At 38.8% G+C, this 14,754-nt stretch overlaps 1 protein-coding gene across 1 annotated transcript; it reads right to left on the bottom strand.

The window, feature by feature from the left end:
- Positions 1-2,553: 2,553 nt before the first annotated feature.
- Positions 2,554-14,583, bottom strand: LOC135557337 (zinc finger protein 180-like). The gene is made up of 2 exons (XM_064990518.1): positions 13,965-14,583; positions 2,554-7,604 (listed from the first exon to the last, which is right to left on the bottom strand). Exons 1-2 carry the CDS (start codon positions 14,353-14,355, stop codon positions 6,712-6,714), a joined length of 1,284 nt encoding a protein of 427 aa, XP_064846590.1. The 5' UTR covers positions 14,356-14,583; the 3' UTR covers positions 2,554-6,711.
- Positions 14,584-14,754: the final 171 nt, after the last annotated feature.

Below are 14,754 nucleotides of genomic sequence, written 5' to 3'. Positions count from 1 at the left end.
ATGGGAAATAATATAGTTCAGGAAACAACCCAAACCTAGTTCTGCCTAGTTAGGACATAACGTTAGCTAGTTAGCTAACGGTACTGTACTGTAGCTCCTACAACACCTACGGTCAAACCGTGTCTAATATTTACGCTAATTAGCTATAGTAACGTTATGGAAGCTATTCACAGAAAACCATCATTGTCTTCGTTATTCATTATTAGTATGTTATATTATTATATAAATTATTTCGATATATATTCAGAGCCAAACATCAACCCAACTTACCTTTTTAACTGTTGTCGCATCCAAGTTGCCACCGGAGTTTTCAGTTGTAATTGCGAAGTTCCAGGAAGAAGTCCAGCAACAACGGAGGTTCCTCGATGACCCCACCTTCTAACAAGTTCTTTGAAAAAACCTTTGGGCTGTTTTTCATTGACAAGAACCCTACGGTTCTTAGGGGATCTGAGAACAACTCCAGTTGAACCCTTCATTTTTAGAGTGTAGTCGGCTCTATTTACTCTCAGATTCAAATATGCTGATTAGCATCAACAATCAAGTCAGCTGCTGCTGCTCCAATACTGTATGAGGTGAGAAGTTGAACTGCGCAGTCAGTCATTCATTCTGTAGTATGAGTCTGGGCTAACATTGTTACTTCACATTCTGGTGAAAATTGTAAACCATAAGGAGAGACTTTTCTTCAAACAATCAACCTTTTTAATAAGAATTGCAATAATGTTGCTGGCCGAGAGCTCGATGACACACGGAGTTCAGAAGCCTTATATAGTCAAACTATCTTGTGCATATAGAAAACACGTGATCTTGGTGTGTGGAGAACAAGACAGACTAACTGTGAATTGGTAATTTCGTTCTGTAGCAACAGCCAGTTATTCTAGTCTTCTAGTGAGGTATCAAAACAACAGGAAATCACTCTGCACAGTTCCTCTGAAGTAGATCAACGGTTCCCGAATTGGGGCAAGCAAGCGCCTTTGGCCTGTCTGCCCAGAGGATGCGTCTAGAGCTTGTCTGGAGATAAGTCAGATCTCGGCTGAACTGTGTGATGTAGTAGGGAGTTGTAGTTTCCAACAGGACAATATGCGACATAGTTTGTCATATAAAACATAATGAACTACAATGACCATAATCCATTGCGTGCCCACCTGTCTTGTTTCTGTTTATTTTACACCTGCTATGTAAAAGAGAGAAGAATGACCCCAACCGTAACCATTTTAAATGTCAACTTCAATGGGCTCGGGATGTCCCAAGGATATATCTCTTCCTGAAAATACATGATCTAAGTGATTGATAGTTGGTATTCAGCAGTCATAAAGCCTAATTTACTTTAATGAACTACTAAAATAGTGATTTTGTCAGACAGCATAGACAGCAGCTCTACACTTTATTGACTGACTGATCCATTCATCCTTCCTCAGCCTTCCTCTCCTCTGAAGACCCAGTGAGGGTGAAGCTCAGTCAGAGCTGTTGAGGGACTGGTTAGGAAGAACACTTCTACAGCCAGAGAGGTGAGAGGTCACATGGTTTAGATGGTAAATATTTATGTTCGCTTAGCGGTTCATCATGTCAGCAAAAGGGATTATGTTCCAATATCTATGTTCATTTACATTAGTACAAATTGTCCACTGATAGTGGTGTCATTTCTCAACCCTTTTAGCTGCATGAAAGTTAATTTCCCCTCAGGCACACACATTTGTTCTTTCCCGAGCCACTACCTGTTTAGCCCGCTATCATCCAGAAGTCGAGGTCAGGACAGGTGCATCAAAGCTGGGACCGAGAGACAGAAGCTGTTTTTCAATCTCAAGGCCATCAGACTGTTAAATGGCCATCACTAACACAGAGAGGCTGCTGCCTACATACAGACTTGAAATCATTGGCCACTTTAAGGAAGGGAACACGAGTCCCTTTAATAATGTTTACATATCTGGCATTACTCATCTCATATGTCTATACTGTATTCTATCCTATTCTACTGTATCTGTCTATGCCGCTCTGACATTGCTCATCCATATATTTATATATTCTTATTCCATTACTTAGATTTGTATGTATTAGGTATTTGTTATGAAATGGTTAGATATTACTGCACTGTTGGAGCTAGGAACACAAGCATTTCGCTACACCCGCAATAACATTTAATTTATTATGAAGATCACTTGTGTAAAATGTACTTTTTTCCACTCATCTTTTGACATTGCTTATGCATGTTCAGACTGTGTCAAAGGCCCATCCTGGTAGATCTGAACCTAATGCAGTTTGGCGTGATCAGATGACAGAAGGTGCCAGGTGAAACCGAGGCTATTGATGCTCCATATCCATTACATTGAATGTTTTATATAATATAACTAAATGTGTTGCAGGGGCAGTTAAGAAATGGAACAGCAAGGCCAAAGAACATGACATAATCAGAGCTGTGGGAGACCACCTCAAGCCCCTGGTAGAGCCGGGGGTGGTGTTTACCACTTCAGCAGGCTTGAAAAGTGGGATTGATACTGTTTTTCATACTAAAATGGACCAAGAGTCGATTGATCGTTAATTGGATTAATTTGTTTTGCAAAATGTTCAAATCAAACTTTATTTATACAGCACATTTCAGACATGGATGCAACAACGGCTTCACAGGAAAAAACAATGAAAGAGAAATATTTAGTACACAAACAAGAGGATAAAAACAGAATAACAACTGAAAGACTAAAGAGCATTTTAAGGAAATGCCATTGATTAAAATATTAAAAATATGATGCTAAATCCAACCCAAAATATAACTTGTTTTTTAGGAAAGGCTCTGAAAGACACTACGAGACCCACTAAATCTTCCCAAGAAGAGGCAAACAAAAGAAAAACCCACACCAAACTTACAGACAGAAAGTAAACCAAAAAGGTGGAGCAACTAAAGGTGATGACTCTCCACATCTATCAAGACAACTGGAGCACTGGGCCAGACACTCTTAAATATAACCTGGACCAACTCAGGTGAAACACCTTCCCACTAACGAGATGGACAAGCCAGCACAGGTGTAACACATACTGACTAACGAGGTGACACCAGTCAGTGCATCCGACGTGCTAACAAGCTATACGTGCTAAAGTCCTACCTCAAAACATAAATGGAAAAACCAAAGCCTGTAACACCTTAAGAGAACAAATATATCCCATATTTTTCTTGGACAAATTTGCTCACCTCCTACAGAAAACAACATTTCACATTATAATCAACTACAATGCTTCACCAATATAAACATGGTGTCTACTGGCTGCCAACAATTAAAAACAGGAAAAAACACGTCTAAATATATATATTTTTTCTACAATCTTATTTTTTGAAAAACTCACTCGTTTCTAGAACTCTCGTCCCCTTGGAACGAGCCCAAACAAACATCATCTCCAATACGGAAAAACATGCAGTCAAAATAAATTGTGATCACAACACAAATCTTTTTGACTGCCCACCCCAGAGACAATCAGAAACCAAGTTGTCCTTACCACAGACATGTCTGATTTCAAGAGGAAACTCCTGCAATATCTGTAGTAACTTTCTACCTCATTGTGGAGATTCTCTCTCTTTTCAGGGTTCACTCGATAGGCATGTTGTTGGATCTGGTCCCAGTCCCCAATGTCATGCTCTAGTACATTTGGATTTGCACATCTGAGAATGAACCCTGATATTCTAAAAGCAGGGCAACAATGTCAATATAATTGTACCCAAATATTGTCAGTTTGTTGCATAAACAATTATGATTACTAAATGTTACATGAATTGTAAATATGAAACATCAAAACCAAATGTACACCCCTTTGTTAATATGTTTTGGCAATAATTAACTTAATGGTGAGGCATGGAATAATAAAACATGTCTTTTGTCAGGCTGATGTTTGAAATATGAGGTGATTTGAGACATGCTTCTTCAGTAGTAGAATAAAGACAATTTCCACTTGAATGTTGTCAAGAAATAGTGGTGTTGTAAGATTGTTAATACAATTGATAATAGACCAATTTCTTGTACTGCGTCCATGTGTATAGGCTGCAAGTACGTTGAAATTAAGTAGTTTTCAAGTCATTGAAAAAAACGACCAGAAAAACATCTCAATTTTCACTTTCAACTACAACCGAGTATTGGGCATAGTCTTATTTTCAACGTCTTTTCAATTGCATTAAGTGGGGTGTCTAAATCAACAACTAATATGCAGAAACAGTTTGTGATAAATTGAAAACCTAAACATTCAATCTATTATTTACACATATCACCTTTTAAACTGCACAAGCACCAGAAACGCTGTTGTTTTTGACAAGTAGCAACACATCACTGATATCGATTACGGGGGAAATCAGTTCTACATGCTGTTGAAACTAACACAACAAAAACAAAAACACATGGAAATGGGAGATATCTTTTACCTCACTGGTTAGAGGACAACCTGCAGAAGGCAGTCAGCCACATTTTGGAGTGATGCATTTAAATGTAAGGAACGCAACACTTATTTGTCATCATTCATCGAGATCAAGTTTAAATCAATTGCGCGAAAAAGGGGGAGATGAGATTGCACGTCCTGTTAAACCTAACAGCTCAAAAACCACATGAAATCTGGGAATAATGTGTACATCACTGGTAAGAGGACAACTTAGTAGAAAACAGCTTGATACATTTTGAAGTGTTGCATTTTGATTCAAGTGGGTCAGCAACGTGGTAAACAGCTACTGTTGAAGTCGGAAGTTTACATACACTTAGTTTGGAGTCATTAAAACTCGTTTTTCAACCACTCAACACATTTCTTGATAACAAACTATAGTTTTGGCAAGTCAGTTAGGACATCTACTTGGTGCATGACACAAGTTATTTTTCAAAAATTGTTTACAGACAGATTATTTAACTTAATTCACTGTATCACAATTCCAGTGGGTCAGAAGTTTACATACACTAAGTTGACTGTTCCTTTAAACAGCTTGGAAAATACCCGAAAATGATGTCATGGCTTTAGAAGCTTCTGATAGGCTAATTGATATAATTTGAGTCAATTGGAGGTGTGCCTGTGGATGTATTTCAAGACCTACATTCAAACTCAGTGCCTCTGCTTGACATCATTGGTAAATCAAAAGAAAGCAGCCAAGACCTCAGAAAAAAATTGTAGACCTCCACAAGTCTGGTTCATCCTTAGGAGCAATTTCCAAACGCCTGAAGGTACCACGTTCATCTGTACAAACAACAGTACGCAAGTATAAACACCATTGGACTACGCAGCAGTCACACCACTCAGGAAGGAGACACGTTCTGTCTCCTAGAGATGAACGTACTTTGGTGTGAAAAGTGCAAATCAATCCCAAAACAACAGCAAAGGACCTTGTGAAGATTTTGGAGGAAACAGGTACAAAATAATCTATATCCACAGTAAAACGAGTCCTATATTGACATAACTTGAAAGGCCGCTCAGCAAGGAAGAAGCCACTGCTCCTTAAAAAGGCAAGATTACGGTTTGGAACTGCACATGGGAACAAAGATCATACTTTTTGGTCTGATGGAACAAAAATAGAACTGTTTGGTCATAATGACCATCGTTATGTTTGGAGGAAAAAGGGGGAGGCTTGCAAGCCGAAGAACACCATTCCAACCGTGAAGCCCGGGGGTGGCAGTTTCATGTTGTGGGGGTGCTTTGCTGCAGGAGGGACTGGTGCACTTCACAAAATAGATGGCATCGTGAGGAAGGAAAATTTGGTGGCTATATTGAAGCAACAAGACATCAGTCAGGAAGTTAAAACTTGGATAGAGCACCTGCCCAGGACAGAGCTCAAGCTTGGTCGCAAATTGGTCTTCCAAATAGACAATGACCCCAAGCATACTTCCAAAGTTGTGGCAAAATGGCTTAAGGACAACAAAGTCAAGGTATTGGAGTGGCCATCACAAAGCCCTGACCTCAATCCTATAGAAATTCTTTGGGCAGAACTGAAAAAGTGTGTACGCGCAAGGAGGCCCAGAAACCTGACTCAGTTACACCAGCTCTTTGACGTGGAATGGGCCAAAATTCACCCAACTTATTGTGGGCAGCTTGTGAAAGACTACCCAAAACATTTGACCCAGGTTACAACATTTAAGGGCAATGCTACCAAATACTAATTGAGTGTATGTAAACTTCTGACCCACTGGGAATGTGATGAAAGAATTCAAATCTGAAATAAATCATTCTCTCTACTATTTTTCTGACATTTCACATTCTGAAAATAAAGTGGTGATCCTAACTAACCTAAGACAGGGAATTTTAATTAGGATTAAATGTCAGGAATTGTGAAAAACAGAGTTTAAATGTATTTGGCTAAGGTGTATGTAAACTTCCAACTTCAACTGTACATTTTGAAGTGTTGCATTTTGATTCAAGTGGGTCACCAACGTGATAAGTGTAACAACTCTTTTTGTGTTAGTCACTTTTTGTTAAATCATATAAATAATACTCTTTCAATTCAGAGCCTGGATTTTTCCCTGAGGCTAATATCCATATCACGCTGAAATCAATAGAACAGGGAATAAACGTTTAGGTTCTACATTGTGACATTATTAAAACAACTCTTTCATGTATGTATTTTCTGATGTCTGATCAGAGATCTTTTATCAAAGTATCGTTTGTCACATTGATCACAGCTATAAGGGTTCTCTCCTGTGTATGTGTTCTCTAGTGCGATTTTAAATCACTTAAGCTAACAAAACGCTTGTTGCAGTCAGAGCAGTGTTAAGATTTCTCTCCTGTGTGCGTTCTCACGTGTACTTTCAGGCAGCTTGCCTGAATAAAACTCTTCCCACATTGAGTACAACTATACGGTTTCTCTCCTGTGTGTGTGCGCTGGTGTAATATCAGTCCATTTGGCTGAGTAAAACTCTTCCCACATTGATTACAGCTATATGGTTTCTCACCTGTATGTATTCTCTGGTGCATTTGCAGGGAGCTTGACCGAGTAAAACTCTTTCCACATTGGGTACAGCTACAGGGTTTCTCTCCTGTGTGTGTTCTCTTGTGTACCTTCAGAGAGCTAGATGTAGTAAAACTCTTCCCACATTGATTACAGCTAAATGGTTTCTCTCCTGTGTGTGTTCTCTGGTGTACTGTCAGAGAGCTAGATGTAACATAACTCTTATCACATTTATCACAGCTGTAAGATTTCTCTCCTGTGTGTGTTCTCTGGTGTAAAGTCAGATAGCTAGATGTAACATAACTCTTCCCACATTGATCACAGCTATAAGGTTTCTCTGTTGTGTGTGTTTTCTGGTGTTTAGTCAGATTGGAAGATGTAGTAAAACTCTTTCCACATTGAGTACAGCTATAAGATTTCTCTCCTGTGTGAATTAGCAGGTGTGTTTTCAATGAATATGATCTAGAGAAACTCATTCCACAATGAGAGCAGTGGTACGGCTTTTCTCCTGTGTGGATTCTCTGGTGTATTTTAAGTTCTGATGAAGATTTGCAATTCTTCTCACAGTCAGAGCAGCAGTAAGGATTCGTCAATGTGGGTCTCTGCTGATGTTTCTTGAGGTGTTCTGATCTGAAGAGACTCTTCTCTGCCTCTTCAGCATCATGTTGTTGTTGTTGAGACTCCCCAGAGGATCCACGATAGTCCTGTCTCTCTCCTGTGTGAACGACAAAGTCAGACAGATGGTTAACCTGTTGAGTGTAGGGGGCAATATTTTGATGTTTGGATGAAAAACGTACCCAAATGAAACTGCCTATTTCTCAGGCCCAGAATCTAGGATATGCATATAATTGTCAGATTAGGATAGAAAACACTCTAAAGTTTCCAAAACTGTCAAAATATTGTTTGTGAGTATAACAGAATTGATATTGCAGGCGAAAACCAGAGGAAAATACAAAATCCAGGAAATGCCTAAGAGAAACTAATCTCCCTGTTCCATTGCATGCCTCCCCTCCATTTAAAGGGATATCAACCAGATTCCTTTCCCTATGGCTTCCACATGGTGTGAACAGTCTTTAGACATAGTTTCAATATTTTATCCTGAAAAGTGAGCGAGAACGATCACATCGCGTCAGTGGATGGCTGGGTGCCAGCAGAGTTTTGCATGCGCAACAGCTTGGAGCAGACATTTTCTCTCTCTCCTATTGAAAAGGCTACGGTCCGGTTGAAATATTATCAATTATTTATTGTAAAAACAACCCGAGGATTGATTATAAAAAAACGTTTGACATGTTTCTACAAACTTTGCGGATACTATTTGGAATTTTTGTCTGCCCGTCATGACCAGCACAAGCCTGTGGATTTCTGAACAAAACGCGCTAACCAAAATCAAGAAATTATCTCTTTCAAGGACAGTCTCGCAAAAACCAAGCGTTCTTACTACCTGCTATTCAAAGTAGAGGTCGACCGATTATGATTTTTCAACGCCGGTACCGATTATTGGAGGACCAAAAAAGCCGACACCAGCGACTGTCAAGCCAACACCTTATAACTGTTACACCAAGATGTCTAAACTTCTTCACGAGGTCGCCAGGTGTTGGGTTATGGTTAGAGGTCGACCGATTATGATTTTTCAACACCGATACCGATTATTGGAGGACCAAAAAAGCCGATACCGATTAATCGGCCGATTTTTAAAATGTATTTGTAATAATGACAATTACAACAATACTGAATGAACACTTAACTTAATATAATACATCAATAAAATCAATTTAGCCTCAAATAAATAATGAAACATGTTCAATTTGGTTGAAATAATGTGAAAACAAAGTGTTGGAGAAGAAAGTAAAAGTGCAATATGTGCCATGTAAGAAAGCTAACGTTTAAGTTCCTTGCTCAGAACATGAGAACATATGAAAGCTGGTGGTTCCTTTTAACATGAGTCTTCAATATTCCCAGGTAAGAAGTTTTAGGTTGTAGTTATTATAGGAATTATAGGACTATTTCTCTCTATACGATTTGCATTTCATATACCTTTGACTATTGGATGTTCTTATAGGCACTTTAGTATTGCCAGTGTAACAGTATAGCTTCCGTCCCTCTCCTCGCTAATACCTGGGCTCGAACCAGGAACACATCGACAACAGCCACCCTCGAAGCAGCGTTACCCATGCAGAGCAAGGGGAACAACTACTCCACGTCTCAGAGCGAGTGACGTTTCAAACTCTATTAGCACGCATCCCGCTAACTAGCTAGCCATTTCACATCAGTTACACCAGCCTAATTTCGGGAGTTGATAGGCTTGAAGTCATAAACAGCGCAATGCTTGAAGCATTGTGAAGAGCTGCTGGCAAAACACGAACGTGCTGTTTGAATGAATGCTTACAAGCCTGCTGGTGCCAGTCAGACTGTTCTATCAAATCATAGACTTAATTATAACATAATAACACACAGAAATACAAGCCTTAGGTCATTGATATGGTCAAATCCGGAAACTATCATATCGAAAACAAAACGTTTATTCTTTCAGTGAAATACGGAACCACTCCGTAAGTCATCCATAAGTCTAAATATTCCTGTTACATTGCACAACCTTCAATGTTATGTCATAACTACGTAAAATTCTGGCAAATTAGTTCACAAAGAGCCAGGCGGTCCAAACTGTTGTATATACACTGACTCTGCGTGCAATGAACACAAGAGAAGTGACACACTTTCACCTGGTTAATATTGCCTGCTAACCTGGATTTCTTTTAGCTAAATACGCAGGTTTAAAAATATATACTTCTGTGTATTGATTTTGAGAAAGGCATTGATGTTTATGGTTAGGTATGGTTAATAGTGCAACGATTGTGCTTTTTTCGCAAATGCACTTTTGTTAAATCATCCAAGTTTGGCGAAGTTGGCTGTCTTTGTTAGGAAGAAATAGTCTTCACACAGTTCGCAACGAGGCAGGCGGCCCAAACTGCTGCATATACCCTGACTCTGTTGCAAGAGAGGTGACACATTTTCACTAGTTAAAAGAAATTCATGTAGGCAGGCAATATTAACTAAATAGGAAGGTTTAAAAATATATACTTGTGTATTGATTTTAAGAAAGGCATTGATGTAGCCCAGTGGTTAGAGCATTGGACTAGTAACCGAAAGGTTGCAAGTTCAAATCCCCGAGCTGACAAGGTACAAAATCTGTCGTTCTGCCCCTGAACAGGCAGTTAATCCACTGTTCCTAGGCCGTCATTGAAAATAAGAATTTGTTCTTAACTGACTTGCCTTGTTAAACAAAGGTAAAATAAAAAAATAAAAAATTATGGTTGGAGCAACGACAGTCCTTTTTCGCGAATGTACACCGCATCGATTATATGCAACGCAGGACACGCTAGATAAACTAGTAATATCATCAACCATGTGTAGTTAACTAGTGATTATGATTGATTGTTTTTTACAAGATAAGTTTAATGCTAGCTTGCAACTTACCTTTGCTTCTTACTGCATTCGCATAACAGGCAGGCTCCTCGTGGAGTGCAATGTAAGGCAGGTGGTTAGAGCGTTGGACGAGTTAACCATAAGGTTGCAAGATTGAATCCCCAAGCTGACAAGGTAAAAATCTGTCGTTCTGCCCCGAGTTAACCCACCGTTCCTAGGCCGTCATTAAAAATATGAATGTGTTCTTAACTGACTTGCCTTGTTAAACAAAGGCACTAAAAATATATATTCTTTTTTTCTTTTTCTTTTTTAATCGGCCAAATCAGTGTCCAAAAATACCGATTTCCGATTGTTATAAAAACTCGAAATCGGCCCTAATTAAATCGGCCATTCCGATTAATCTGTCGACCTCTAATTTAAAGTGCTGTGAACAAATTCAGGGAATCGTTCACAAACATTGGCACATAAGATACGATAACAGTATCGGTAATGTGTTTTCAGACCCTCCCTTCGTCGTATTTCGTATTACAAGTGTAATGGCTGCGCTGAATGCAATGGCACTTACAAATATAGATCCTCCAAAAACACCCCCAAACAGGGAAACAGATCCCAATCAAAGGTGTTATCACATGCACCACTAAGGCAGTTATTTATCTTATAACATTTTGGAAGCGAACCCCTTGATTTCGTTCCTACATTATATCGGCATCGAACACATCACCCCCTCTAGGAGAGGAGGTGACCTCGACAATTTATTGTTAAAACGAGAGGTTGCCTGGATCTTTAATTTAAAGAGCCTTGCTCCTGTCGGTCTCAACCTAGCCATTATTGTAATATTGCTATTCATTGTAAATGTATGTAGGTCTATGTAGCCAAATTGTATCTATGACTGTATGCTATCCATTTATGTTTTTACACGTTCTACTTATATCTGCAAATTGACCAATGATATCAGGCCACATTCGGACATGATTACAGACACCTGTGTGTGTCCTTTGACACAATATAAACCAGTTACCTGCAGTGTTGGTCAATATACCCTGATGAAGACAGCTTGTCTGTGAAAACGTTGGTTATTAGGTTATTAAATTATTGCATCTGAGCTCCTAGAGTGTGAGGATCTACATTTATTTTTCAGGCCACCGCGGTCTGACAACTTGGATGGAAAATTACTGAGGATAATAGCAGACGACATTGCCACTCCTATTTGCCACATCTTCAATATAAGCCTACTGGAAAGTGAGAAAACCCTACCTTGTCACAACACAACTGATTGGCTCAAACGCATTAAGGAAAGAAATTCCACAAATTAACTTTTAATTGTGAATTTTCTGTGACAAATGGTGAATTAGTTATTGATTTATACCGCTTTTAAATGGCACTTTATAGATTTTATGTATTTATGTATTATGTATTTATGAATTTTTATTCAAAACAAAAGTTGTAAATGTATGCTAGACATTTATAGAATTAATGATACCCAGTTTGATGTTTCTGTGACAATCAGTGAATTAGTTATTGATTTATACCATTTTAAATGGCTTTTGGCCAATGTCTGTTGAACTTCTGAATGTGTGACTATAAATCCAACTTTATCTCAGTCTTAACTTTCATTGTCTAGGTCTCATTTTTAGCCATCTTACTCATTGCTATAGCCAGGACATTGTTTTTGATTAGGAAACTATGAGAACCACACAAAGTCCAGGGGTTGATCACGCTCTACCACTAAGGGTAAGTTTAGTTGGAGCAACTTAAGACCGTCTCATGTTCCAATTGTTTGTTTTAGTAGTATGAATTGTTCCTGTTCACACCGAGGTGAAGAGCGGAATAATTGAAGGAATGAATCTGAGCCTGACGCTCATCACTTGTGGAATGTGGGACTTCCAGCCAGGCACGGATTTCATTGGCCTTTTCAGGTGTGATTTTAGATCCTTCAACCGAAGTCACGACTCCCCCATAGTATGTTGTACCAAAGTTGACTGACCCTTAAGGGAACTACACTGCCATAATTACAAGGAAAGTCAGGTAGTGTTACATAAAAAAATATATACAAATCCGGCAAGGCACCAACATTGAGAATGGTTGAAAACAAAGGTTTCAAACAATTCATAAATGTTATTGAATGTAGGTATTTTTCGCCTTTAATGTAATGGCATTGAAAAAAGGCAAATAGCTGTGATTGAATACCCATGCTAACATACTGTAACTACATACTTAATGAGTATATACTACATACTATTAGTTAATTGTAGTATACTGTAACTACATACTTAATGAATATACACTACATATTATTAGTTAATTGTAGTAATTTGTAAATTAACCGTATCCTTTCAGTTGAGCACTCTTCTCCTATCTACCTGAAGTTTATGCTGTTGCTATGCAACCTCTTGCTAGCTAGTTAGCATAACACATTACTAGTTCGACATATGACTTCGGGTGTGTTTTTAAATTCAATCTTGAATGCCAGAGTGCTTCATAAATTCAGAGCGTTGTCAGATTGTCTGTTTGTAAATTCAGCCCGTTTCGCTATCGGAGCCACTGGACGCTTCGGCCGAGGAGTTGGGTTGATTTGACCGTTCTGACCTTAGCTTGCTAGCTACTTCCACTTTTGGCATACTAACTACATCATACTATGACCAATAAGCCTACTATATACTCTAATAACATAACAAATAGTACAGTTTGTATGCGTATTCTAACACAGCTAATGACTTATCAACAGCTCTAACAATTTGACCCACACAGGAAATCTACCCTGGCAGTTATAGAAACACCCATTTACTATATAATCATTGATTCTTGAAGAATATAACTTATAAATGCATCAAACATAAGCTCTTATAACACCAATGTTTGTAAACAAGCACTGTATAGCCTTGAAATCTTATTAAAATGATAATTTTGACCTCATGGATGGCCAGTCCTTGTATTCATAAGTGTAGTGTATTCAGGGGGTAGCCCTGAGCTGGACTGAAACCTGGGTCCAGCGACTGTCAAGCCAACAACTTATAACTGTTACGCCAAGATGTCTGAACTTCTTGACGAGGTCACTAGGTTCTGGGTTAACGTTGCCACAACCGCTTTCTCTATGAATTTGAGAGTGGTTACATTTCTCCTGCCCCAATCCTTCAGCTGTTTACCAAATCATGTCTCTGGGCAGCCATTTTGTTGCTGTTAACATCCTGGGTTGTCCCTTTAAAAAAGGCCACAATCTGCAGTTGAAACAATAACAGAGCTGTAATTCCACCACTGTTTTGGTAATAAGATGATGAATGGGACTGGAGAAATGTAACTAGTCTCAAATTCATAAACAGACATACGGATGCAAGGACTGACCATCTATGATACCAACATTATAGTTTTAACCATGTTTTGACGCTTTACAGTGTTGATTTACATTGTTTCTAAACATTGGAGTAAAAAACGCTTATTAGAGTAATAAAAAAGAAGAAGCTTATTTTCGGTTCTGGTGTGGTAGGGCAGTTGAACTAAGCTCATGAGGCGTGTTATATTCTTCAAGAATCAATGGCTATAAATAAACACATTAAAGTCTAAATATGGATGTAGCTATTGCATATTTCCTCTTTAACACCACACATCAGCTCAACAACTGCAGAGTTTGTGCCTCTGTTTTTAAGACAGTACTTACTAGTATTAATCAGGGCCCGTTCAACTTTAGAACCATTGGATGAGTTAACATTCCTTTGGGAAACCGAGCCCAAATATCCAGTTTCCTCCTCCTTTTTCAATGTCACAGTCATCTCCCCCTCCTCCTCTTTCACTCGAAAACATGCATCATCCTCTTCCTCCTCTTCTTTTACTGTAACTTCCTCTTTCACTCTGAACGCATCTTCCTCTTCTTTTACTGAAACGTCATTCTCTTCTTCTTTCACTGTAACAGCCTCACCCTCCACTTGTTTTTGTATTGTGACATCCTCCTCTGCCTCCTCTTTCACAACAACGTTCAGCCACAGCCCCTCTTTTTCCGTCCAGCAGACCTCCTCGTTTTCATCAGGAGGGGAGAACCTTTGTGAGCTCATGGTCGGGAATGTTAGCTAGCGAGGCTAATGCTAACTTAACCAGCCCGCTAACTGACTAATAACAACAACACCGTAAATATGATATTAAATCGGATAACTAACTAGACGAAGGAAGTGGGTTTAAAACACAGTGGTTAATATACACTAAAGCGTCTAAATAGATTTATTGGTTCTGCTATTTTGTCTAGCAAGCTAACGTGGTGGCTGACTAACTGTTGCTGCTGTTGAAAGAAGAGTTCCGTCCAATAGATTATACGTCACGCTATCAGCATTGTAACACTATCACCAGTGTAACACAGAGTGGTTTAGGACTTAGTTGTAACTTGTAACTTAGTTGTAGTCACGATCTGGTTACCTATAAGTACAAGCAGTTATGTTTTTGAATTATTACATATTTCT

This window comes from Oncorhynchus masou, chromosome 16, assembly GCF_036934945.1.
Source record: "Oncorhynchus masou masou isolate Uvic2021 chromosome 16, UVic_Omas_1.1, whole genome shotgun sequence".
NCBI classification, from domain to species: domain Eukaryota; kingdom Metazoa; phylum Chordata; class Actinopteri; order Salmoniformes; family Salmonidae; genus Oncorhynchus; species Oncorhynchus masou.
Note: the sequence above shows the minus strand (reverse complement) of the source record. Positions and strands in the feature narration are given on the sequence as shown.